The sequence below is a fragment of the Dermacentor andersoni genome, chromosome 1 (genome assembly GCF_023375885.2).
Source record: "Dermacentor andersoni chromosome 1, qqDerAnde1_hic_scaffold, whole genome shotgun sequence".
Taxonomy (NCBI): domain Eukaryota; kingdom Metazoa; phylum Arthropoda; class Arachnida; order Ixodida; family Ixodidae; genus Dermacentor; species Dermacentor andersoni.
This window is the reverse complement of record NC_092814.1, coordinates 196408697-196435933: the sequence shown is the minus strand read 5'-3', so window position 1 is coordinate 196435933 and position 27237 is coordinate 196408697. Positions and strand designations below refer to the sequence as shown.

Genomic DNA, 27237 nt, shown 5'->3' with positions numbered 1-27237 from the left:
CGATCATCGATCGATAACGCCGTCGACCTGGTCACCTACGTTCAGCATGAGAAATGCCGTAAACGTCTCTGCGCTTCTTTGTTCCTCGACGTCAAAGGGGCGTATCACAACGATACGCATGAAGCCATCCTCTGTGCAATAGAGAGGTGGGAGTGGGTGGTTGGATGTTTCAATGGATACGCAGCTATCTCTCCATACGATCCTTTTTTGTAAGCACCGAGGAAAGTCATAATTTTCTACATTATAGCTACCGCGGCGTCCTCCAGGGTGGTGTACTTAGCTTTGTGTTAATTAATCTAACCGTAATTGCTCTCCTTCAGCACGTGCCAAGCACACACAAGCTGTCAGTGTACGTGGGTGAAATTTGCATATGGGCGTCTGCAGTAACACGCCTACAGTTGCAAGCGAGAATTCAGAGAGCTGCCCCCCAAACTGCCATCTACTTCGGTAATCGAGGCCTGGAAATTTCCTCCGAGAAATGCGCACTAGTGCTATTTACGCGCAAACCCATGGCAAACTGCAGCGTAATGATAAATGGCAAAGAATACCATATGTTGGATCGTACAATTTTCTAGGTGTCATAATCGACAAGGACTTGTCATGGAGCCCTCACGTATCATACGTGAGAAAACGGTTGACAGGCATCTGCCACCTTTTCAAGTTTTTCACTCGCAAGACCTGGGGAATGTCGACAAGAGAGAGAGAGAAAGGCAAAGGAAAGAGAGGGAGGTTAACCAGAGATTATCTCCGGCTGGCTACCCTGTACTGGGGGAGGGGCAAAGGGATGCGATAAGTGAGAGAGAGAAAAGAAAAAAGAAAAAAAATCCCAACAACATACACACACACGTACACACGATACACACGAACTGTTTCTGTGTGTGGGCACTGTCACGCAGTCTGCGAAGGCGTTCCTAGTGTTACGCAGTGTCACCGTCGAATCCTGCGTCTCACACTGTACAGTCACAATTTGTCGGAAAGTCCCATGTCTTCCCAAGTACCGCAGCCGGTCCCAAGTACCGCAGCAGCGCCTTCATAGCGGATCGCGCTGATGTTCGCCAGTCCTATGCTACAACTATACAGGGTACATTTTCTCAGCTTTCTGCGGTACGGTACAGCTTGCCAGCAATAACCAACACAGGCAAAAGGAATCTACGCACAATAGAAAGTATTCAGGCTCAAGCGCTCTGGATCTTGACATGAAAACTGTTTACAGCGCAAACACATGCAACCACAAAGTATAAGGAACAGGACACAAGCGCTGACTGTCAACTAACTTTTATTAACGGAAGACGGGTGCCTTATATAAGGGGAAAGGCAGAAGTGAAGGGGGAAGGGAGTGATACAATCGGGGAAAATGACGATGCGCATCGATGAACGAACGTGCCAGCATTCAACGCATTCAGACGCGAAGAAACAAGAAAACGAAAAAAAGTAGACAAACACTAACAAAAGGCGAGGGATACTAAGATACAATGAAATCAGTAAGCAGCCGCTTCCAAAAAATTAAGCTCTGCCGCAAAAAGCGATACAGAAGGGGTGCTTACGCACCCCTTCTGTATGCCCGAAATGCCCGAAATTTAAGCAACTTAAAGGACAAGTACGCACATTTGGTCGCGCATGTAATTGGATGCACAGGATGCGAGGCTCGTTTGGGAGAGACAAAGATTCTCGGCAAAAGTGCCGACGCGACGGCGCGCGTCAGTTTGGAAGCGTTCTACATACACAAATATGGCAGCAAGTGCGTAAGCACCCCTTCTGTATCGCTTTTTGCGGCAGAGCTTAATTTTTTGGAAGCGGCTGCTTACTGATTTCATTGTATCTTAGTATCCCTCGCCTTTTGTTAGTGTTTGTCTACTTTTTTTCGTTTTCTTGTTTCTTCGCGTCTGAATGCGTTGAATGCTGGCACGTTCGTTCATCGATGCGCATCGTCATTTTCCCCGATTGTATCACTCCCTTCCCCCTTCACTTCTGCCTTTCCCCTTATATAAGGCACCCGTCTTCCGTTAATAAAAGTTAGTTGACAGTCAGCGCTTGTGTCCTGTTCCTTATACTTTGTGGTTGCATGTGTTTGCGCTGTAAACAGTTTTCATGTCAAGTATGCACCAACTCGCCCAGAAAGAAGTTTTAATAATGACGCTCTGGATCTGTCTAGGCCTGCCTCAGAGTGCATCAGAAGTGGCGACTATAGCAATCGCTAGAGACCACCTTGTCAAGACTCACATTGCAATTGAAGCGTGGAGGACCAATATAAGGCATCTTCCCAGGACTCCTCGCCACCCTCTAGCCTCTCTACCAGCCACCAGAGCATGCACCTCTTTCAGCCAAATGATAACCGCACGTGGCGAATCATTGCAAGCTTGTTTCACTCCTGCTGCGAGACCTTCGATTTCTCCATGGTGCCTCGCTCAGCCAAAAATCAACCTGACAATAACTGGCATCATGAAACAAGATAATCTATCATCACCAGCCCTTAAACAACTCACATTACTACTTTTGTACGAGAACTACCGTCACTCTACGCATATCTACACTGATGGCGTCTGCGTCAGCAGGCGTTTTGTGTGTTGCGACACCACGTACCCGAGCACACGAGGGTTGGCCCCTCCCGCGTGTAGCCGTGTGCGGCTTAGCCGTATCTGAGGAAAGGGAGATCCTGGGGGTTGAGCCGATGCTGGGTGTTTGGACCTTTAAGGCCCCCCGGCGGAGGCAACACACCCCTTGGGCCTCTGCTTCACATATACGCCACCTCCAGACTGAACCACCTGGAGGAAATCGGCAGTTGCCTTTTCCTGTTCTCTTCAATCTTCGTCTTTTTCTCTCACTTTCAATCTTTCCTGTCTTCGCTTCACTTCTTCTTACTTCCATATTTCCAGGTGGCAAGGGTTAACCTGATGTGGTTATCCAACCTCGGGTATATTATATTAGGTTATAGTGACTATGTACAGCTGGCATCTTCGTTGTATTCGGGCTTCGTAGACTCCCCTTGTTGGGCTCGATGTTGGGCGGCTGGCATAGCTACCGAATTGATATTTATTTTTATGGCTTGACTCCCTGATCGCCCTCTTTCCAGGAGAGGGCGCACCGATTACTCCCTGAAACTTTTCGGCGAGACCAAAACAATTTACCCAAAGGACCATGTCTTAAGTTGTGAAAATCCTGATAAAACCGCAAGAACTCGATCACCATTTGTTGTCGCAAAGTGTCTTACTGAGAAACTAGGTCCCGGCTACAAGGTAACAAAAATGGCCAGCGGCGATCTGTTGCTCGAAGTTAGTGCCAAGAAACAGTACGAGAAGCAATCTGGACTTGGTGAAATTAATAATACCCCCATCTCGATAAACCCGCATCGTTCTTTGAACAGTACACGCCGAGTCGTATTTGAACAAGATCTGCTGGACTTGAGTGAAACCGAGCTGCTTGAAGGCTGGAAGGAACAGCACGTGACACATGTCCACACAAAAAAAAACAGGCGGTATGACAAAAATATCCCCACTAAACACCTAATTTTGACATTCTGCACACGCACTTCACCAGAATATATTGAAACAGGCTATATGAAAATCCAACTTAGACCCTACATTCCGAACCCGCACCGCTGCTTTAAGTGCCAGCGGTTTGTTCACTGCTCTCAGAGCTGCCGGGGCCATACTGCGTGTGCAAAGTGCGAGTCGCACGAACATCCTGCCGACAATTGTACTGAGGCACACGGCTGCGCAAACTGCGAGGGTGACCACCCTGAATACTCTCGCTCATGTCCTTCTTGGAAGAGGGAAAAGGAAATAATTACACTCAAGGTCAAGGAGAACATTCCTTTTCAAGAAGCGCGAAAGCGTATTTTTTTCCTCCATACCGCAGGGTATGCTGGTCCGGCGCGTAGGGGGGTCACACCGCAGCAGACTGGGGCATCAGTACAGTCCACAAAGAGTGTGGCCACGGCAGTGCCCCCCAGCCCTCCAGGCGACAGCAGCGAGCGCTGCTGCGCCGCTCTAAAGGAGGGCCCATCAACCTCTGGGTTGGTGGCCTCCAAGGCTCTGCTTTTCGAGGCAAGGCCTACCTTGAAAACACCCCGCTCTAGTGAGCGGAAGTGCAGCGGCTCCCAGGAATCGATGGACACAACCACAAGCCAGGCGGCGCATTCAGCGCCTCGGGAGCAGCGCATTTCTCGTGACCACTCCAACAAAGACAAAACCCGGATCACAGGGCCTGGAAAGGCTCCATAAGTCAAATGGCTCCTCTTAACACACAGCACATAAACACAAACAGTATGGATACACAAATAGTACACTGGAACGTGAGAGGTCTGATCCACAACCTAGATGATATCAAAGAACTCTTACACAAATGCAATCCAAAGGTGTTGTGTGTTCAGGAAACACATCTTAAATCTACGCAAACAAACTTTCTCAGGCAATACGCTATTTTTAGGAAAGACCGAGATGATGTTGTTGCATCATCCGGCGGGGTAGCAATAACAGTCGACAGAGGCGTTGCTTGTCGGCAACTACAACTCCGAACTCCTCTTGAGGCAGTTGCTGAAGAAGCAGTGCTATTCAATAAACTAGTTACCATCACGTCTGTATATATCCCCTCAAGTTATGAACTCTCTAGAACATTTCCAAGCTTTATTGATGAGCTCCATCACCCTTGCGTAGTCGTCAGTGATCTAAACGCGCATAGTACACTGTGGAGCGACTCCTCTGTGATGCGAGAGGACGGTTTATAGAAAACATCCTATTCTCTTCAAGTTCCTGCTTGCTTAACGAGAAAAAGCCAACATTTTACAGCTCTACACACAAAGCATTTCCTTCCACAGACCTAAGCATTGCGTCCAGTACAACTGCGCCATTTCTAGAGTGGGATGTCATTAATAACCCTTATGGAAGGGATCACTACCCCGTCGTTCTAAACCTTAAAAAGGAAACTGAGTGTCCTCCACGTTTTCCTTGATGGAAAGTTGATTCAGCCGACTGGACGAAGTTTCGCAAACACAGCTGCCCTGCGATGATATCTGTGCACTTAGTCTAGACGATGCAGTAGCATACATAGCAGCGTTCATTATTGATGCTGCATCAGTATGCATCCCCTAAACAAATGGGTCGCCCTCGAAACGACGTATTCCGTGGTCTTATGAGAAGTGCAAGGAAGTCCGGAAAAAGCAAAACAAGGCTTTGAATCTGCTCCGTATCTCCCCAACCGCAGAGAACCTAATTAACTTCATGGCGATCAAGTCGCAAGGTAGAAGAACGCGCCGCCGCGCTAAACAGGGAAGTTGGGAAAACTACATGCATAAGCAGCATCAGTTCTTATACATACGAACGAAAAGCCTGGAACAGGGTGAACAAAATAAATGGCCGCGAAACTCATCCCTTACCTTTAGTGAATACACAAGGAGACACACTTGAGGACCAGGTAGATTGTATAGGAGCACATTTCGAACACATTTCCAGTGCAGCTCCATTACACAGATACATTTCTAAAACACCAGCGACTAGCAGAACAGCTGCCTTTGTGTCGGAAAGACACATCCAATGGAGTATACAATCGTCCATTTAGAATGGCTGAGTTCCAGGCCTGACTTCATTGCTGCAACAAGTCCGCTCCAGGAAGTGACAGAATAATGTATGAGATGATCAGACACCCCGAAACCAAAAAAACACTACTGTCACTCTTCAACTCCATGTTCTCCGCCGGCTACATTCCGTTTGCCTGGATAGAAGCAATCGTAATCCTTATTCTCAAAGAAGGCAAGGACCCTTCCTCGCCTAACAGTTAAAGGCCTATAGCTCTGACAAGTTGTCTATGCAAACTATTTGAGAAAATTATTAACCGTCGCCTCATTCATTTTGTTGAAAACAACAAGGTACTCGATACCTTACAGTGCGGTGTTAGGGAGAGTAGATCCACTACAGATCACCTTGTCCGCATCGAGAAAAATATCCGTGATACCTTTGTCCAGAAACAGTTTTTCTTGTCATTATCCTTAAATATGGAGAAGGCATACATCACAACCTGGCGCTTTGGAATCATCCGTGATCTGTCTGAAATGGGAGTTCGAGGCAACTTGCTGAACGTGATTCAGAGTTATCTCTCCAATCGCACGTTCTGTGTAAGAGTTGGTAGCGTTCTGTCTCGTCCATTTACGCAAAAGGCTGGTGTTCCACAAGGTGCTGGGCTGAGCTGCACTCTTATTATTGTCAAAATGAACTCAATCCAGACTACCATACCACGTACTATGTTTTATTTTGTATATGTGGATGACATCCAGATAGGTTACAAGTCATGTAATCTAAGTATTTGCGAGCAACGAGTACTACTTTGCATAAATAAACTGTCTAAGTGGGCCGACAAAAATGGTTTTAAACTAAACCCTCAAAAAAGTACGTGCGTCCTGTTCTCTAACAAGAGAGGTATGCTAGCGGACCCCGTAATAGATCTCAATGGAGAACGGTTATTTTTGAGCCGTGAACACAAATTTTTAGGGATCCTTTTAGAGAGTAAGCTAACTTTTGTGCCACACGTATCTGAAGTATCTTAAGGCAAAGTGCCTCAAGACTATGAATTGCTGAAGCTATTGTCACGCACAGCTTGGGGAAGCGACAGGAGATGCCTTATAAAGTTGTACAAAAGTCTAATATTAACACGCTTTGACTATGGAACCATAGTGTAATTCTGCTGGAGCTAGTACTCTGAAAACACTAGATCCTATCCACCAATTAGGCATTCGCCTTGCTACAGGCGCCTTTAGGACTAGTCCTGTGCAAAGCCTTTACGCCGAATCTAATGAATGGTCTGTATACTACCAAAAGACATATTTAAGTTTTTCGTATGCCTTGAAGGTAAAATCAGCGGTGGATCATCCAGGTCATTCAATTATTCACGACTTCTCCACGGCCAGGCTGTTCCGTAACCGCCCAGGTATCCGGCCTCCTCTGTCCCTCCTGTTGGAAGCACTCTCCGAAAAAACAGGGGTCCCTCTTTTAGAGAATGTCTTAATGGCCCCCTCTCGACTTACACCGCCTTGGGAGAGGCAAACTATCCAATGTGACATCTGTTTCTTAGAAATATCGAAACGAGCACCTGAGGCTCACTTACAATCCCATTTTCTTGAACTTAAAAAGAAGTATTCCTGTGATGAATTTTATACAGATGCTTCGAAGTCTCCTGCTGGTGTTGCTTACGCAGCTCTCGGACCCTCATTTTCAACATCTGGGGCACCAAACCCACACACCAGTATCTTTACAGCAGAACCATACGCTATACTTTTGGCTATTAAAAACATAAGGCTCAGAAATGTCGCTAACGCTGTTGTCTTCACAAGCTCATTAAGTGTCGTGAGAGCCCTAATTAGTTTACGAAAACATAAGAATTCTGTTTTGAATGAGCTGTATAGCTTCTTATGCTCCGAATATATGTGCAACCAAGCGATTATTTTATGCTGGGTACCTGGTCATAAAGGTAAAAAGGCAACGTAGCTGCTGACGAGAACGTTTCGTCAGTGAGTTTTAGCGACACAGATGGTAATCTTTCTATCCCCGCCACAGAACTGGAGTCTTTTCTACGTCGTAAACTGAGGAGTCATTCGCAAGGAGAGTGGGATACACAAATATTGAATAAGCTACACGTGATAAAACCAAAACTAGGAAACTGGATAAGTGAGAAAACAGCACGGTACAAGGAAGTACTTCTTTGCCGATTCAGAATAGGGCACACTTACGGTACTCACTCTTGCCTCCTGAGTGGGGGCCATCCTCCGACTTGTAGTAAGTGCGGCAATAGCCTGGCACTCCTCCATGTTCTTATTCAGTGCCCTGCAAAAGAAACAGAGATGAAAAAGTATTTCCCTTCTGCATATCGCGAAAATACACTGCTTCACCCTGCATTTTTTTTCTGAGCAATGAACCACTTTTTAATCTGCAAATAGCCTTAGATTTCTTAACCGAAACCGACATCCTGAAAACAATTTGGCCAGGTAACTCTAACACATGATGAACAGCAATTGTGTTTGTGGGCCCTCTTGAAGCTCTAGTGTCACTGTTGTTTCACTGTCGTATGTTTTTACCAAAACACATTTGCCATCGTCCACGTCCCTAACTAATCAGTGTCATTATTTTAGTACCTATATATTTTACGCCATTTACAGCGACAGTGTTTAGGCCCTTTTACAGCCATGTCACATCTACCATGATGAATTCGCTGTCCATGTCATTAGCAATACATCGCTAAGATTACCATTTGTGATGGCATTCTTTTGCCATACCTGGCCCTTGCGCCATTAAACACCACATATCATCATCATCATCATATCTACACTGGTGGATCTGTCCTACCAAAAAGCTGCACTGCGGCAATCGTGATACCAGCGAAAGTTACAACCATCAAATTTAAGGCGGCTCACGCGACATCAGCGACGGCAGCAGAGCTCGCAACACTCCTTACCGTCCTTTATTACATCGGTGATGAACCGCCACAGAAGTGGACGATCTTCCGCGATTCAAAGGCGGCGCTGCAGTCTCTACTGTCACCTTTACGACGCGGACCACAGGAACAGCTAGTATTTGAGATTACAGAGACGATGCACTATATAAGTGATGCAAGTCATGAAATAACTTTCTATTGGCTTCCAAGTCACTGCGGGATTATCGGATGTCCTACAACGCAACCTGTGACCACTGCATCCAGGAAGAATCGACTGGTCATATTTTGTGCTACTGCCCACAGTACAGTCAACAGAGAGAATCCCTTCGCCACGACCTCCCAGATGGACGACCGACCACTATAGGAAGAAGGAATTCTACCCCATCGACAGGACCTAACGTCACAGAAGAAGGCCGTGCATGTGCTCCTGCGCTTCTTGCGATCTACCAGCCTTTGTGAATGTCTCTACCTGGAACGCCCTTCGTGTGTGTGTCTCTGTGTGTGTATTTTTAAATCCTTTCCTCGCTGTCCTCTTTCTAACCTCTACCTCCCAACCCCAGTGTATTGTAACAAACCGGAGACTAAATATCTGGTGAACCTCCCTGCCGTTCCTCTTCATCTCTCTCTCTCTCTCCGACATATATTATACACTCAAAAATAGATGCTCTTGGCTGTCTCCTTTTTGAAGAACATGATATGGAAGCAACAGGTTGAAATCGTGCATAGCTACTCTTTTAAGTGACCTAGAATATGATAAACATATAAGGGGTTCCAGCAAGTACGGACGCGAGCATGAGTAAAAAGAAACGGACAGGACAACGCCGGACTTACAACTGAAGTTTATTGGGAAGACATTCCACAAATTTCCGCCACGCATGCGTATACACCCAAGAACAATAACAAGGTTTATAGTCAAATATCAACAAAAGATATACACGTGCACAAAAGCCAAGTCACACCCCTTCCCGACAAGGGCAATAACACTTGAATTAACATGATAAATTTAAAAATTGAAGTTCTTTATCATTGATATGGACCGAAGGTTCACTCACACATGTATGCGCGCCTATCTTTTTGATGTGGAACGCTTCGCTTATTTCCCTTGCTAGTTTACTGCGTTCTCTCCCCACAATCGATACACTATGAAAAGATGGTCGGCAAACGTGCTTTTTGTAATGCAATGGTAAGTTCCCTCCTGTACCTGTAGGTAGCAAATAGCGATGCTCACGCATGCGGTCATTAATACAGCGACCTGTTTGGCCAATATAGGACAGTCCGCATGAGCGAGGTATGCGATATACGACCGAAGATGCACACGTTTTGTGAAAAAAAAAAAAAAAAGTGGTGTGCTTTTTTCCACTGCCACTAGTCGCATCTTTCTTCTCTGCTGTGATGCTTTTGCACAACTCAACCAGTTTGCTCGGCACCGAAAACACTAGTGTGACGCCATTCTTAGTGGCCACCCTCTTAAAATTATGAGACAAGCCATGCAAATACGGCATCACTACGACCTTCTTTCTTTTTCAAGATTCCTTGTCGTCCTCGGTTTCCAGGGGTTTCTTTTTTTGTCAACTTTCTAAACATGGATTCAGCCACAGCCATCAAAAGCGAAACCGGGTATCATGCCGACATTAACCTCGGCTTCTGGGCTTCAGAACTCTCCTGCATTGAGTGGATGCAACTCTTGTTAAGAGCATTCGTCAGGCACTGTTCAGTTGCAAACTTCAGTAGTAAGTCCAGTGTTGTCCTGTCCGTTTCTTTTTACTTGTGCTCGCGTCCGTACTTGCTGGAACCCCCTATACGTTCACCATGCACCAATTGGCCCAGCAAACCACACTACTAGAATATGATAATATACATAAATAAGTTATCCCGCGATATTTGGAACATGTATTTACCAAACCGCTGGTGCTCTTAAAAACATATAGAGTGCGGGACATAATTTGTAATTATGAATACTATATTGTTACTTCCATATAAATATTTGTCATGCTATTTTTTTCTTGATGTCTTTTACTTTCTAGTACTTTAGTGCTATTTTTTCTGTAACAAGGCGTGCAAGTCATCATGCACACTAGCTCCCCGAAACACAAAAACGTATATAAAAATAGTTAATTACTCCAAATCATTGGAAACCGCACGCCACTAGCAAACAGCCGGACTACCACTCCTTTGTGGCCTATGCAACCGCCCTCTTCCTTCGTGCATGCGCACAAGGGCCCTTTGGTACCCACTGAAGGAAAGTATGATTTAACGTATTATATGTATTATATAACGAAAGCAGTGAGATTGCTTGCGGATACAGAGCTGCGTAGTGCACTGTGAACAGTAAATGGAGAAAGTCGACATCTTAAACTGCAACAATGCTCTCTGGCTTTCGGCGCCAGCGAAGTATTGTCCAATGATTGTCCGATGATCTTCATTACTCCGAACGTTCTCGACTCCAGGTGATAAAGGTGATAAACTGTGCTTTAGAGTAAAATTTGTGGGGCATCGTAGCGGACACAGATGCAGATGAGAGGACACTCCCCAGCTCTGTATCTGCACGCAATCTTACGGCTTTCGTTATGCAATACATGTAATAAGTTAAATCATACTTTCCTGCAGTGCATGGTACCAAAGGGCCAGACAGAGCTGCGTAGTGCACTCTGAACAGTAAATGGGGAAAGTCGACATCTTAAACTGCAACAATGCTCTTTGGCTTTCGGCGCCAGCGAAGCAGTGTCCAATGATTGTACAATGATCTTGATTACTCCGAACGTTCTCGAATCCAGGTGATAAAATGTGCTTTAGAGTAAAATTTGTGGGTCATCGTAGCGGACACAGATGCAGATGAGAGGACACTCCGCGGTGGTGCAGTGGGCTGTGGTGGTGCGGTCGGCTGTGTGACCTTGCGCTGCTGAGCTCGAGGTAGTGTGTTCGATCCCGGCCGCGGCGGCCGCATTCTAATGTGAGCGGAATGCAAAGATGCCCGTGTACTGGGGTTGCATTGGCTGCACATTAAAGAACCACGACTGGACAAAATTAATCTGGAGCTTTCCAGCCTACGGCGTCTCGCAGAAGTCATAACCCACTGTGCACTTTCGGGACCTTAACACCCACGATTATTAAATTGCAGATGAGAGTATCGATGGGCTCAACAATTTCCCAACTGCCACATGATGGTGAATTACACATACGAGTAAGGAAACAGTAAGCTTTTGTCAGCGCCATTCCTAGCCACAAGCTACAGTGACCTTGCCACGAGCAAGACAACGATGATAGATTCCGACGGAAAGGATGTCGCTGTAGAAGCAGCGTCACCGAAGGATCGATGGCGCGCATACAACAATTAGATGCGGGGAGTTGCGACCAGCTAGTTAGATGTGGCGAGCGTGACCATTGATGGCGCTTCCTTCACGAAGAAACTCTGTCGAAGATTGATTGCCTTTTCCAGCACAATTTTTGTTTTGGTTCTTGCCTGGCTTCCTATTTTATGATAAAAACTACGTACAGCGCGAAGAATAAGGACTGCGGGAGACGACAAACACAGCGCAGTGCTTATCATCTCTCGCAGTCCTTGTCTTTCGCTCTGTATGTCGTTTTTATAATGAAATAATATCTAGCCTAAGCAACCACCGTAGTTCCTATTTTAAAGCGTATTGTTTTCGAAATGTTATTTCATGAGTTTGTTCGGCATCTTACGATAAAGTGGAAAAATAAAGGACTACCGAATGCCGTTTCGTACAGTTATACAGCATCACCATTTTACAAGGGATACCCGCAATATTAAGGGCAGACGTACACTGAGTCGGCATGGACTTCCGTTCGCCTTCCGCACCCCTTCCGCATGCGTATGAATGTGCAGACAACTGCACACGCAGCGCGCAGAAGGACAAATTTCAGTTTTAACTGCTCGTGCGGACCCAATGTATACCGAAATTTGCGCACCTGTGTATGACACGTGCGGAAGGTCATGCGGTTTGAGCGTAAGTCAGTCCTTACACTTCCAAACACGGGTTCGTCCCGACTATTGTAAACAGCGTCCGGGTTACAGAGAGTCAAGCACTGCTTACACTTCCTGGTTGTCCATAAGATAATTTGGCTTCTGAGCTCAATAATTCCTGGTAAGCTGTCATAACACAATATACCTTCAGGCATTTGGTTCTCTATTAAAAAGAAAATTAATTAAGTATGTCTACAGCCGAAACCTACTGGGCTGCCAGTGGGTTCTGGGCTCAGCTTCACGCAGAATCTCAGCCGATAAGAGCTTTTAATGCGTCAGAATTCGTTTATACAATCGAGGATTTACAATGTGTGGCTCAACACAGAGGCGACAATTGCCTGGGCGCTTGCGCGCTGCTTGCGCATACTGGTCGGCTTTCTCCAGGTCCACAGCTTAGCCTTGGTTGTTGTCAAGAAGCCGCAGCAGGAGTGTGCGTTCAGGCCTTCCTGCCCCCAAGGTACTTACTCTTGCCAGGTTCGGTCATCACGTATCTTTCGAACGGCATGGGCTGCCCTTAGCTTGTGAAACGGCACTGCAGCGCTGGGCTTATCCCGGAATGGCTCAAACTTTGAGTACCGGGCGATGTTTATCATCTTAACAAAAAACTGCGTGAAAAGACGTGGACGAGCAAAGTAACGACGAACATGGGCGTTCTTAAGATGGAACCACACCAACTCGCCCAGCTCTCAGTTTTGACGATGTTTATCATCTGGCCCACAAAAAACGGTCAGGCACGTTGCGAAAGTATAGATGCCATGGCTTAACTGGGGCGTCGTTGCCTGTGCTGCCGGAACTCACGCAGTGAATCATAGGGGTAGCCACGGAGGAAGTTGAAATCACGGTTGTGAATCCGTGGTTATCAATTTTCCGGACACCGTTTCGCTTCCAGCGAACACGTACAAGACATAGAGCCGAATGGCGATGCGTTACGTGGCGCAGAAAAACGGCCCCATCCGGGTTAAAATGTGCCGTCTGGAGCTGCTCCCGACTGTGCTCGGGACTTTGCGCATATTAAATTACAGGGGGGCAAGCGAAACAAGAAATTCTACTTGTGCACAATGGCGGGGCTGGAAAAGAGAGAGATAAAAAGGATAGGAAGAGAGGTTAACCAAGCTCCCGCCAAGTTGGCTACCCTACACGTTGGGAAGGGAAAAGAGAAATTAGAAGGAGAGAAGAAGGATATTCATTGTGCGCCCGCCCGCAGATGAATGTTCATTGACAAGCTATCATCTAGTTCGTCTGTTTTCAAAAAGCGCAAAAGTAGCACTTTGGTGGCCTTGTGCATACTACAGGTCTGCAGCCAAGGCCCCAGGATCTTCCGAGAACGGTTTGTCGTCTAAGCGGCTCAAACTTATACGCTGAACATGTCGTTACGAATTGTAGGTTGGACATTGGCGCATAATGGGTTTTATTGTCTTACCTCATTCGCAACACTTACATACGGCACTGTTGGCCATTCCGATGAAGAATGAATAATGAATGTGAATGCGACGCCCAACCGTAGGCGGCACACTAAAGTTGTTTCACGACGGGAGAAACCCGGTGAGCGGCGAAATAGCATGTCAGGGACCAGTGAGTATAGGGCGCTAAGGGGCACTTAACTTTTGGATTACGATGTCTGATCACTGCAGCAATTGCCCGGCCAAAGTGTCAGGCAATTGTGAGCACAAAGAGAGGGGAGCCGTTAGTACATCTCGCAGCATTTGCAATGCGCGCAGTGTAAATTCACTCCATAAACAACGATAACAATGTGAGTGTGATTATGAATAGTAGTTCAAGGTACTGGCAATACTATCGTTTTTTTTTTCAAAGTACTTGGACGTCTTCAATGTGACATAAAATATGTAGCAAAGATGAATGCCCAAATACACCAGCTTCAAACTGTGCATGTCCTTCTTGCAGCCATGCTCGAAATACGGATGGCGTACTTCTACTTGTTCCAAAAGCATGGACTCTTTAGGTTTTACATAGGACCTCATCCTACAGTTGCAGTTTTCAAGGCTGACTACATTGAGGTATGTGCTGCTTTTATTTGTTTCAACACATTTTTATTGCTTGTTTATCCTTCAGAGACTCACATGTTGCAACACATTGAAATACCATTGGTCAAACAAGTGTCATTGAAAGCAAATCGACCCGCCGCGTTTGAGTAGTGGCTGTGGTGTTGGGCTGCTAAGCAGGAGGTCGCGGGAACAAATCCCGGCCACGGCATCCACATTTCGATGGTGGCAAAATGCGAAAATACCCGTGTACTTAGATTTAGGTGCACGTTAAAGAACCCCAGGTGGTCCAAATTTCTGTAGTCCCCACTACGGCATGCCTCATAATTGGATTGTGGTTTTGGCACGTAAAACCCTACAATTTATTTTTTCTTTAAACGAAATCACAATAGTGTCGACGTACGGCTGCAAAATTATTGCGTTTTGTTAAACATCGGTCCTTGACTCTGCTTAAATTCGAATTGCACGTTTATGTTACCTTGGGCATTCGTTGCTTTCCTATTCATGTTGTGATTTGGCATAGATAATCTTGCTAAGTTGGTTTCTATCTTGCGTCACTGCGCTCCTTTCGAACCAGAGACGGCGTTAGAGTACTGGAGGGTAAAAGAAGCGAACGTGATGGCAAAAAAAAAAAAGAAACGTGGCGTGCGCTTAGCAGTGACTGTGCAGTGAGCGTGGGCAGCTGTAATGTAGGCAGGAGCGGAAAGTACGAAAGGGACACAAGTTCAGTGTTCATATGTGTAGCCGACCGAAGGCACTTGTTGACAGCTTCGCATGATTCCTAGAAATAATTTCTTCAGCTTCGATCTTCCGAAGTTACTTTAAGGCCGTGTTTGTTATTTCTGCGTAACATCTTGCGTTGTTATTTTCGTTTCGTGGGTGAATGTTCTAGTTCATTGTACCAACTTATCGCTCAACAAGTTTCAGTGATTACGTTACAGAGGTGTCTTCAAAGCTCGAGTTCAGGTTTAGGTTTCTCTCAGGGAACGTAGCTGAGTTCATCATACAGACGACATGCCGAGAAGTATCTTAACATATTGATATTTTGATACTTTTTCAGTTAGTATACGTTTATTACGTATTAGGGTAGCGAACCGGATATTCCCCTCTGGTTAACCTCCCTGCCTTCCCCTTTCCTCTGTCTCTCTCTCTCTCTCTACGCTGATCATAGGTGCGTTTGTATTCCTGATTGAACGCATTCCCACTGACCAACACTTTGGCCAAGAAGGAGAGACAAAAGGGGAGGAAAGACAGGGAGGTTAGCCAGTGTAAGTACCGGCTGGCTGCCCCGTGCTGGGGAAGGGGCTAAAGGGAACAAAATTTGATAAAGGAAACACCGCCGGTAAGCAACATAGATTCATTACACCGAAAAAAAAAACATGCTTAGGATGAATAAAAAGAACAAATAATCTGCTATTTATTCTTACCTCGATGTTACTAGGGCAGCCGATGACCCGTTATCTTGCGCTATGTGGTAGGGTGTTCGCAAACGTATTTCGGCAATTAGTAGAGCACCATCGGGCAATGTTCTTTGAACCTAGCGCTGAGCTGCGCTCTTTATAACTCGGTTCACCTGTACCTTAATGTCCATTCCCGATGAAATTAGTGCAATCAGCCACCGTGAAGCCACTGTGTAGAGACCTTCAGCCTGATTTACAACAGCTACAACGTCTAACAGAAACGAACGACACATACATTTCGCCAAATCTAGTCATCGCTCAATTAAAGGCGTATTCGGGACATTTGCAACAAAAGACGACAAAAAAATGACAGAATGACACTCGTGCACGATACTTTTCAAACTAGATTGCATCCACCCGAGAGGTAACACACAATTCGCTACGAAACAGGTGCTAAGTAGCTTTAAAGGCATCTTATGTTTTGATGCTATTAACTAATACGGAAGAATGTATTGCTGAGTAACTATATACGCCTTATGGATGTCCCGATGTAGAAATTGCCTGATGTGCATTTTTAGATTCTTCATGTTTTAACCTGAACGTAGCAATTCGTAGCGTTAAGAGCGCGATCAGTATCGCAATGTCCGAGGACTACCTAATCGTCCACAAAAGCTGCTGTACGTAAAAGAAGGAAGAGTAAGATGATGAAAGAGACGCGTGGTGATTTTTTGCATAAACAGTGAAGACTTGCTGGTGAAAGGCTGCGTTCGGCCAACTGTAGTCCTCATACATCCCATATCATCACCCAGTATACTTCTAATAACGCTCACTTGGATACACAGCAAGACGATGACAGCACGATTGATTGAAATATTTGTTCCTACTTTACCATGACAAGCTGCGCATAAATAAGGATGCGTCCATAGAATCATTTCAACGCCGATCAACGCGATCCGAGCATTAAAAAAAGCAATAGTAAAAAACAGAGAGTATTCCTGCAAGACACAAACTTCTAAAAATTCATTTTTTTTTTGCGCACAGTCACTCATTGCATGGAATGCTCTGTCTGTAGATATAGTAAACTGTAGAACTGTCCAATCGTTTATGACAAAACTGCGATGACAAAAACACACTTGATTTCTCTTTTTCCTTTATTCTTTTTCCATCCATCATTTCGGCTGACGTAACGCATGCGTACTACCTTCCAATTTATGTACCACGTTTTTGTGCTTTTTTGTACGTTTTAAAGATTTCATTGGCGTCGGTTGCATTATTGCGTGTTTACAAGGCTTTGTATTTTGAAAGGTTAGTGATCTTGCTCCACTTAGGAGATTTTTGTTGCCGTTTATATTCTTACGTTATTTTTTCTGTTCTTTTTGTTGTCTGTGTACGCGCGAAAAACTTATGAAATGTAGAAGTACTATCGTTATAATTAAAATTGTTCTAAAGCAACAAAGTGTTCAGTTTGATGAACTGGTGTTCAGTAATAAATGAAGTTTTTCGTGACATCTGCATATGTGGACTTGCGATGCGCAAGTTTTACTCTTGTATTACCATATCTGTTCTTTTTTTATGTATGACCCACTCCTGCCTAAGGTTTCATGTGATAGGCCCGCAATACTCATGAAATAATAAAGATAAACATATTTGACGCTTTCAATCCATTTAATAAGACTCATTACGTTGGGCTCAAGGTTTAGTTACTTTCTGCTCTATGACTTACTTTCTGGTTACACTGATGTTTCCGCTTTTTGCACTAGGGAGCCTGCAAGGCCATGTTAAAGCGTCGTTTTAAAGAGCTGCATGGTTTAAGGTAGTGACAACTCTATATAACACTGGTAAAGGCCGCTAAACTTGTCGGGAGGACGTTTTAGCAACCACTTCATCATACTGTACGTGGGACGCTGTCTTATACTGCAATACGTGTTAGTAAAAAAAAAAAAATATGATCATCGTGATTGGTTGGTTAACGTCCACTGCAGGCAAGGACCTCTCGTAGAAACCCCACCCATCCCTGTGCAATGTCATCTGTGCAACTGCAGATATCGTGGTTTGGCCGTTGGTTTGCCGCTAGTTCCTTATTTAGTCTTGTGGGTGGGAGCCTTGACTTCAAGTAGTGAATGTAAACGTCTAATAAAATAATAAAATAATAGCTTACTCCTTGTACCATGTCTCTTTCTGCTGCCGATGTAGATTTTGATGATGACAGCTTATGTGACAGCAGCAGTATACTGACTATAGTTGGTCACCGGATAGAATTCGCCAGCTGTAGCGTTAATGTGGTGTTTTACGGCAACAGATTGCAAAGTTACACATGGCATACCGCAAAACGCGATGTCTAGCAAGCAAGAATATTTAGGCTTAGCTCGTTGAAGCCCATTAGGAAAGAGTTCAAGCTGTTCCTTTTGTGGCCACTGTATTTAGCTCCACATGACTAAAAGGAAAGAAAGTATGTTCGAAAAAAAAAAAAGAACTGCCGCACTGACAGTTTATTGAGAAAGCGTTGAGTAAAAATATTTGCCCATTGTCGAGAAAATTATGGGTCTCGCGAATTTTCGTGAATTAACAAGTTATGAGTCAATCTTCACCATAAATTGTCTGTTTGAAGATTTTTCGCCTATAAAACTGACAAGCCAGGCAAACGTTTTACTGATGGTTAGTCTTAAATTCATTTCTATATCGCCGCAAAAACGACGCACAAACAAGGGCACAAGAGTTGAAACATGTGAACGCGTGAATTCCGATTTTCAGGCATGGGGGCTCATCCTTCTGTTATAGATTTGCGACAGATATGTGTGCAAAACTATAACCGTTGCGGCACGAGCACCAGTTGGTAGTATAATGATGGTCCAAACGATTTACCATGCATAACTGGATTGCCGCTTACATCAGCTCCCTACTGTCGTGCGTAGCGTTAAGGGCATTAAAGCAAAACCATTTTTATATTGATACTGCTGAAAATGCAACAGATGAATTCAGTGGCGCAAATGTTACGCTAATCCATCACTAAGAAGAATCGCAATCCGGTGTTGACGCTCAGACAGGTACAGCTAATCCGTACGGTCATGTTATTAACTGACCCATGAGCCTTGTTTAGTTTGTTGCATCTGTCTATGTTCTTTCAAATTCCTACACTCTCAAAAAAGTTTGCGCCCTTTGGGGCTTATCTTGTCCCAGAGCAGACTGTAATCTGCCTTTCTTGCTTTTATTTTCTTGAAAACTCCGCGTTTGCTACCGTACTTTCGAGAATGCTATGTCACGCCGATAACGCGCAATGATAACGCAAGATAGATGACGATTATTATTATGGGACAAGATAAGCCCCAAAGGGTGCAAACCTTTTTAATACTCTAGTTCTTGGCTCGGTCAGCGAATACGATAGTCCTTTATATTGACAATTGCAAACCTCGTTTTATTCACCTCAATTTTGATTTTCTTTATATATTGTTGTCCTGTCTTGAAACTGTGCTTACCAGTATTCATTTATTAGTATGAACCAACTAGCCCAGCAACGAAGTTTGCGTATCTGTTTTTACGTGAGCGTGATCATTGTGATGAGTGTTGATAGAAATTACTATCAGAAAACTCACTTTGACTATTCATTTTGGCTCTGGTGTTTCTAAAAAGGCCATGTCCCCAATTTTAAACGCTTAGTTTTAAGAACATGTTAAGACGACAAAAAGAAACCGTAGCTTTGGAAGCGCATTCTAGCATGGCTGCCAGAATGCGCTTCAAGTGAAGCGCTGAAGTGGCGAAAGGGCATTGCAATACTGCTCTTTTTTTTTCCTACTGTCGTTGGCGTGTGACCTTGGCTTTTCGTGTTATCTTTGTGGTGAATGCAAGTGAAGTGAGCTGTCCGGCTATCAGCATTACATCAAGGCAGGGTCTGAGCGACGTCATTGCCAGCGATTACAGCGAGGGAAGTATCGCGTTCTGCGTGTATTGCACACGCGCTATTTGCAGCTTAATTTAGCAATCGCGGATCGTCCTTGTCCATTAGCCGATATTTATTCTGCTATGTCTATATTTTTCAGACAGTGCTCAATGGTCAAAGCACAATCGAAAAGTCGGTTGATTACGAAGTCCTGCATTCCTGGCTAGGCACTGGTCTTCTAACAAGGTGAAGTGAGGCCCACCTTGCACAATGCGTTTAAGCTCTGTTTCGTTCAAGCGTCAGGACTCAATCACATTGAGCCAAATTGCCGTATATATTATGTTTTAGCGATGCAATGTTTAGGTAAATTTTGAGGTATAAAATAATTTCGCGTAGATTATAGGTAATTTTGAGAAGATTCCAATTTCATCTATTGTACGCCGGTCTGCACCTTGAATTGAAACAGCGCAGAAGAACAGGACTCAAGAAGGGACGGACAACGCCGTCGTCTGTCCTTTTCTTACGTCGTGTTTGTTTGTTTTTTTGCGCTGTTTATGCGTTTTTTTGCGCTGTTTTTTTGGCGCTGTTAGTTATGAACAAGCCAGCCATAATGCGTACTCTTCTGCATTCTTGCCTCACTTGCCTGGCAGGCCCGCGGTCGTGGGAAAAAGGATGACTGGGTGGAAGACGCCAGGGTGCGCTTTTAATTGATTAATCTGCCTTCTTGTGGGTTGAAGGTATAATGCAAATAAATAATGCTATTTAATATTTCCATGCTACCTTTGATGTGACGCAATAAAAGAATTTTTTTTTTAGCGTAGTAAGGCTATGGCGCAAATTTTTCTCTTTCCAAATGGGAAAAGACCACGAGGACGAGTGTTATTTTTTATATATTGTGTTTTCAGGTGCTGTCTTTAATGTGAGTCATAAAAGCAATTTTGTACACTTGAATATTAAACCTGTAATGAAAATTCTTTTCACCGCAAGAGCAGTGCTGAAGTGTAGTAGTTGTAGAACACCCATCTCAGTGACGTGGGCGTCTTAGTTCAATCCCATGTAAGTTTGTTCACATGTTTTTCATTATTTTCGTTTCTCAGGGCTTCCACAGTGATGTTCCAAGCAATCATAATGTTACAGTGATATCCAAACAGCGTTTACAGAAAGCTATATGTAAGGAAGACAGGGACGTTAACCACTCAAGAGTCCGTATAGAGTGCAGTAAATTGATGTCTAGCGAACTTTGGGCACAGCATAAAGAAGCATAACTGCCCTAAATTAACCCGGAGACCCATTCTGCGTCGGCCCTCATACAGTCGATGTCTTTTTCAGACGTTCAATCTCATGACTCAGTCACACCTGTAGCATCCAAGTGGCCTCCTAATTGCACGTACAGCTTTGTAAAGTGATAACGAGAAGTAGGTTGCGACGCACCCGCGAAGGGGAAGGGTGGAGTGGAGTCAGGAAAATCTAGACGAGCCTTCTTTCAGTTCGATTAAACAGCCAGTGAGAGTGAGCAGATCTTTGGGAAGCAATTATTTCAGGTAAGCTGGAATTCTTCCGAATACCACTGCTTCCTGTAGCAGTGTTGTTATTGTAATATAAGTTGGTCAATAAAGAACGCAGTATACTTAGAATAGAACACACATTTCTTGGCCGGGAAGACCACCCTTACCTTGTAAGGTAGGTAGTCCTTATTATTTAAACCTACATCTATCTATGGAAACAATGATACTTCTCGGACGTTGGAAAACGAAACCTTTGCTCTATTAGCATCACGCAAAATATGCCTAAGCGTGAAGCACAAAACAACATCAGCCGTTAAAGGCTTCACTCCCGTTAAACTTTTATTCCTAAACAAGAGTTATACTACTTATAAAAGTTCCTGCCAGAGAGCTTTTTTTTTTCAATTGGGGCTAAGGCGTGTTCGATGCACTATAACCAAGGCTTCATTAGCGTAAACCATTTTTTTTTCTCTCAGCGCTGGTACAAAATGGAAGACGAGGAGACGCCTGTTGACACCTTCGTTTCACTTCCGCATTCTCGAATCATTCGTTCAGCCAATGAACGCACGTGCTCGAAATACTGTGGAGAAGCTGAGACAGCACTGCGCAGAACCCTGGATCAACATTGTGCCACTGGTGGCTGAATGCACGCTGAACATCCTGTTGGGTACGTGCGTCGTGTTTGTTCACAGGTTCAACAGACGGGCCAATACTGTCATTCAACTTTTTATCAACATTCAGAGACCATCATGGGGGTGACTCCTGAAGAAAACGAGAAGTTCTGTCATTCTTACGTTCAAGCAGTTCATTAGTAAGTATACGACATTATTAATGCTCTTCAGCCGTAATGGCGTCGAGATCCTCGAACCTTACGCTGATAGGAAAGCATCGTGGAATCTGATTTCTCTGACGTTATAACACACCAATAAAAATGAAAACCGGTGAACACATACGGGATCATTCGATGGAGATTACGTAATGCTCTATACTTATCAACAAATGATGCGTAATGGAAGTGGTCTGTTTATACCAAGATGCCACATTGAGCCGCGTCCACCGAGCTGCCGGGAAAAAAAAATATGTCATTCAGGGTTCTTATCTTACTTTTCTGCAACCTCACCGTGTGCTTGTAAACGTTGTGTTGCTGTAAATGTCTTTCTTTTCACTTCTACAGTTTGTCCAGTCAGATTACTTTTCGGGTGCAGTCACCGTGGTTACTCGTAGATGCCATTTATTTCCGAACTTCCTACGGAAAAGTCTACCAGAAAAACACAGAAATAGTTCACAACTTCACAGCAAGGGTAAGAAACGCAATTTATATGTCATGGCAGCAAACGCTATTAGTTATTCCTTGTGTCAAACAACCATAAGTCCTTAGATTTGGTACTTCATTGCTCATATACTTATTTCAGGTTATCAGAGAACGCCGAAAAGAGCTCATGAAAAATTGCGATGAAAACAATGTGGTGGAAGAGGAGGACGAAGGGGTCTACAATAGAAAGCGACTGCATACGTTCTTAGATATTCTTCTGCGCTACAGTATTGAAAACGACGGCTCAATCAGCGACGATGATATCAGAGAAGAAGTGGACACGTTCATGTTTGAGGTAACTACTACTTCTCGGTGCAAAAAGTGGCAGGAACGCAAGTGATTAGGCACTGAATAATATTCAGGAAAGCTGTGTGTTATAAAATTGGGCTAGTTGCAATGGATACATACTTGAAAAGAACGACGGCAACACAGGATAATGCTCTACGGGAGGAACAAGGACAAGTTCATAACCGAAAGCGCTCTCTGTCTGTTAGACTTTCTGGCACAGAAATTTCGTATTTTTACTAGGGCGACTTGTAGTAGCTAGAGATGTGCAGTCTAATTCATGCTAACCTTGAGAGAGAGAATAAGCCAACATTTTGGATAATATTTGCTCCGTAGTTAAAGTTACGTTTCCTGAATAAAAAACAACGCACATTTTTTAACAGTCTGCGTGTAATGCTTGTATTAAAATGAAGCTCTATAAATTTCTTGCTATTATTCATTTTTACGTTGCAGATAATTCTTCTTCCAGCAAGCGATAGTAACTGTTGTAAAACATCTGTGTGCGGAAATTTCTTTGAGCCAGAATAATATCCAACCATCTAAAATTGCTTTTTTTTCTGTACCCTTTCAAGGGTCACGATACAACGGCTGTGGCAATATGCTGGTCACTGTATATGATTGGACTGCATCAAGACCACCAGAGGAATATTCACGTGGAAGTGGACTCTGTTCTGGGCAACGACACCGAAAAAGACGTTACCACTGAGCACATGAAGGAGCTCAAGTATTTAGAGTGCGTTATAAAGGTCCGAAAAGTAACTTTGTTCTCAGATATCAGCAAAAGTTGTCACCAATCAGCGACAGAATAATTATGTGAAACGTTATCGCTATCGAAAAAAGGAATCGATAGCGTCGGCGCTACTTTCCTGCATTCTCATGCTAGTGCTGACAGACTGCGTTAGAGCTTTCTCTCTAATGTGATACTACAGTAGTCGTACTTGTTCTGTGTGTAATGCAGTGGATATGCGAATCTATCTGAAGATTTGAGAACTTTTGCCAGGGGTATGGAGTCATTCATTCTTTCCTGTTCCAGTGTGCACGCGTACATTACTGTTAACAAATGTGATGGTGAGAGCAGTTTTACAATCTTATTTTCTTTTAGGAATGTCAGCGACTGTTCCCATCGGTACCAATTATTGGCCGTGAAAGCGTGGAAGACTTCAAGCTAGGTAAAGACCTTAAAGGCTAACTTCAAATAGGGTAGGAGCCTACGGTAGCTTCCACCTTAAGGGAAGAATAAGCATGCACTTTGTTGTCATTTCACAACTTGTGTGCCTTCTGTTTCAGGAGACCACATAATTCCGAAAGGCACAACGATCGACGTTTTTATTTACGCGCTTCATCGAGATCCAGAAGTTTTCCCCGACCCCGAGAGGTTTGACCCCAGTCGCTTCCTGCCGGAGAATATCAGCAACCGTCATTCACACGCTTTCATTCCGTTCTCAGCTGGCTCAAGAAACTGCATCGGTAATTGCGGTTCGATCACGAAAAAAGTTTTCTTGCAGTACCGGTCCACTAAACTTCTTGAATTTAACAAGAAATGCGCAAAAAGAAAGATTGAAAACCCAGCATGTAGCAACTGGCGGTGCTCCTAAGAGAGAGCGAGAGGGAGAGAAAGGTCATGGAAATACAGGGTGGTTAACCGGCTGATGTGTCCGGTTGGCTGCCATGCACCAGAGAAGGGGAAAGGGAGGCAGTAGATAAGAGAAAATGAAAAAGAAAAGAAAGCTTCAAAGCTTCAATTAGGGGCATATGCGAGGACATATGGCTTACTTGAATAGTTTAACTGAAAGAAGAAGAAAAAAGCTCGACACGCATTCGATCAGATCCCGTAGAGTGCTGTAGAAGAATATGGCAAGTAGAGTAGACAGCTGAGTGTCATGATGTGAGCAGACACGTTTTGTAAGGGTTTACATGCACTAGCATTCCTTGCGTTCGTTCACTCGTCATGTGGTCATGTGTCGGTGGCCTGTAGGGATAGCGAATACGTTTATGTATCTTCGAGATCCAGAATGAGTACTTTCGCCGATCAAAATGCACCTTATATACCTCTCACACAGGGTGCCATAGCTGTGGTGACATGATGTTAATTTGCACCGTTTTCACCAGTCTATCAAACCTGCTTAGAATATAACGACGTATAGTCTTAAGTATTGGTTTTACATGAATGGTCACTGCTAATTCCTCTTCAAGAAAATAAATTTGCCGAGCAGAAAACTTGGCTGTCTACCTCAGAATCATCGGTCAAATGAAGGAAGTTTTCTCATAGTCAACCACTTAAAGAATGCGACCCGTTCAAGAAGACGAGTGCGAGAAGAAATGCAAGGTGTTATGCATGCGCACCACGCCAGTCACTTGAGTGACTTCCATTAATAGCACACGGCTCGAATGAGTGACATAAAGCACCTCGCGTATCCGCCAGGCAGCCTGCGAGATACCACCATCGCATCGCTATGTCGAACGGCGCGTTGCGGTGGCTCGTTTGTGTTATTACGCATGTGTCGTGTTTAGCATGATCCAAAATCAAGCTAGGCACACGTGAAAGCAAACCACCGCTCATTTTTCTCTCCTCAATATTGGAGGCTTAATTACACACGTAGCCGTCCTATTATAACCATAGGTATATATTTTTTTAATCTAAGCTTTCGTTTCCCAAAGCCACGATGTGATTACGAGGAGCGCCTGTAGTGGGATACTCCGGATCAACTTTGATAACGGGGCCTTTTATTGTGCACCCGATACGCGGTACATGAGCGTTTTCGCTTTCCGCCCCATCGGAATGCGGCCGCCGCAGCTCAGCAGTGCTCAGTAGCGCAACGCCATTGCCACTGAGCTACTTCGGCGGGTACGCCATATATGCATTTTGCGAATACGTGGTATACCGATGTAATTTTCAAAACAATTGACACGTTTCTGTCGCTTGTTCTACATGCGGTTACTGCTTCTCCCCCTTGCTTAACAATTGTTCCAGCTTTAATGAAAGTGCGTGCTCAGGCTTGTTTCCAAATCCTGGCCATATTTACACATTTAGATAATGTTGCGATCCTGTGCGATTACTCTGTGCAGAAAGTATTCACCGTTTTTCTCTTACGTTCTCTTTACAGAGTACTAGCCTAAATAATTTTCTGGCAAGTACAAAAGAGAAAAAAAAAAGGTACTTGCATTTGGAAGCAACAGAGATATTAAGGTCGTAAAGGTTAGGGAAAAATCTGAATATTGTTAAGGCTATGTTTGTTTATACGACTACCTCAACCGCTAGAGGTATGTAGTTCATCAAGGCGTTCAGATGGCGCGCCCAAGGCTCAACATACACTTTTCTGCCTTCTAATGCAGGTCAACGGTTCGCAGCAATGGAGCTGAAGATTATTCTCGCCACCATCCTATGGAACTTCAACGTGGTGGCATTGGATCACCGTGACAAGTTACTGCTTTCCAGTGACCTCGTGTTGAGAGCAGCTGGTGGAATCAGGCTCTCTTTTACGCCAAGGTCTTTTTGATGATTCCGAAAGTTGCCTCTTGTCAGCATGTCCCCATATTTGTTCAACGCGTCCTCATTGCTGGCGCTTGCCAATGCAGAATTGTAGATATGTAAATCATTTTGAATAATTTGGAATGTGAATCCCTTGATGGGCATGACAGACTAACTATGCCAATACAGCCATACAAGAGAGCATGATTTCCAAAAGTGACAAATAATAATCACTCATTAGGCCTTATGTTTGGTTAGCATACAGAGAAGGTAATCATGTCAATTTCTACCACTGTATTTCGCAGAACATTAGCTCAGAAGATACTCCAGCTTTTAAAATTCTAGTTTTCTTTCTGGTTAAAGTAAAACTGAACGCAGGTTCTCAAATAGGCGCAAATCATAAAATACTGCTTGGAAAATGCACGTGTAAGGCAAGTTCCAGAAACTTCATTTATTAAAGAACGTTGCCTTTTCAATCACTTAACTGTTGCGGTCATTTATTTCAACAGTCCGTAATTCCTTATTAACGTTCATGGTGGGTGAAATCGTATCGCGAAGTATTTGAATTATAAATTAGTGCGTAGCGCCGAGCGCAGGTCAAGGCGAAGTCCGCGTATGGTCATGTAGATTTTTGCTGTTGTTGTGGAAGTGTGGTTCCCAACACGGAGCTGAACATGATGCGTTCTTTCGTTTAAAAGTTCTGTGTGCTTTAGAGATACTTGAGGCGACATTTCATGGCCAGCTTTTATGTCGTGATTTAATGATTTATTACGCCGAACACAGATGAGCTCACTGGCATTGTTTTGGGAGTCAGCGGCGTTCCATATAAGCCAGTTTACTGTGTCCTACTCCGTTAGACAGCACGGAAGGACGTGAATCCCAGCAGACTAAGCAAAGAAAGCTTGGCCGTTAAGATGTACCGCAAAACACTGGTTCACATTATACATTAGCTAATGGGTGGCTTGGATGCATAACTCCCCTCTTGATAGGCAGTT

General features: G+C 44.3%; 1 protein-coding gene across 3 annotated transcripts in view; it reads left to right on the top strand.

The window, feature by feature from the left end:
• The window catches only part of LOC140212833 (cytochrome P450 4c3-like), a 30766-nt gene extending 4045 nt beyond the window's left edge, over positions 1-26721 (top strand). For all 3 annotated transcript variants that reach the window (XM_072288719.1, XM_072288721.1, XM_072288720.1), the window contains exons 2-11: positions 14303-14415; positions 19835-19920; positions 21653-21843; positions 21918-21987; positions 22351-22477; positions 22589-22783; positions 23346-23519; positions 23876-23942; positions 24061-24240; positions 26107-26721. In XM_072288719.1, coding sequence (XP_072144820.1) covers positions 14303-14415; positions 19835-19920; positions 21653-21843; positions 21918-21987; positions 22351-22477; positions 22589-22783; positions 23346-23519; positions 23876-23942; positions 24061-24240; positions 26107-26270 — 1367 coding nt within the window. In that variant the 3' untranslated portion in view covers positions 26271-26721. The remainder of the gene's footprint in view (positions 1-14302; positions 14416-19834; positions 19921-21652; positions 21844-21917; positions 21988-22350; positions 22478-22588; positions 22784-23345; positions 23520-23875; positions 23943-24060; positions 24241-26106) is intronic.
• The last annotated feature ends 516 nt before the right edge of the window (positions 26722-27237 follow it).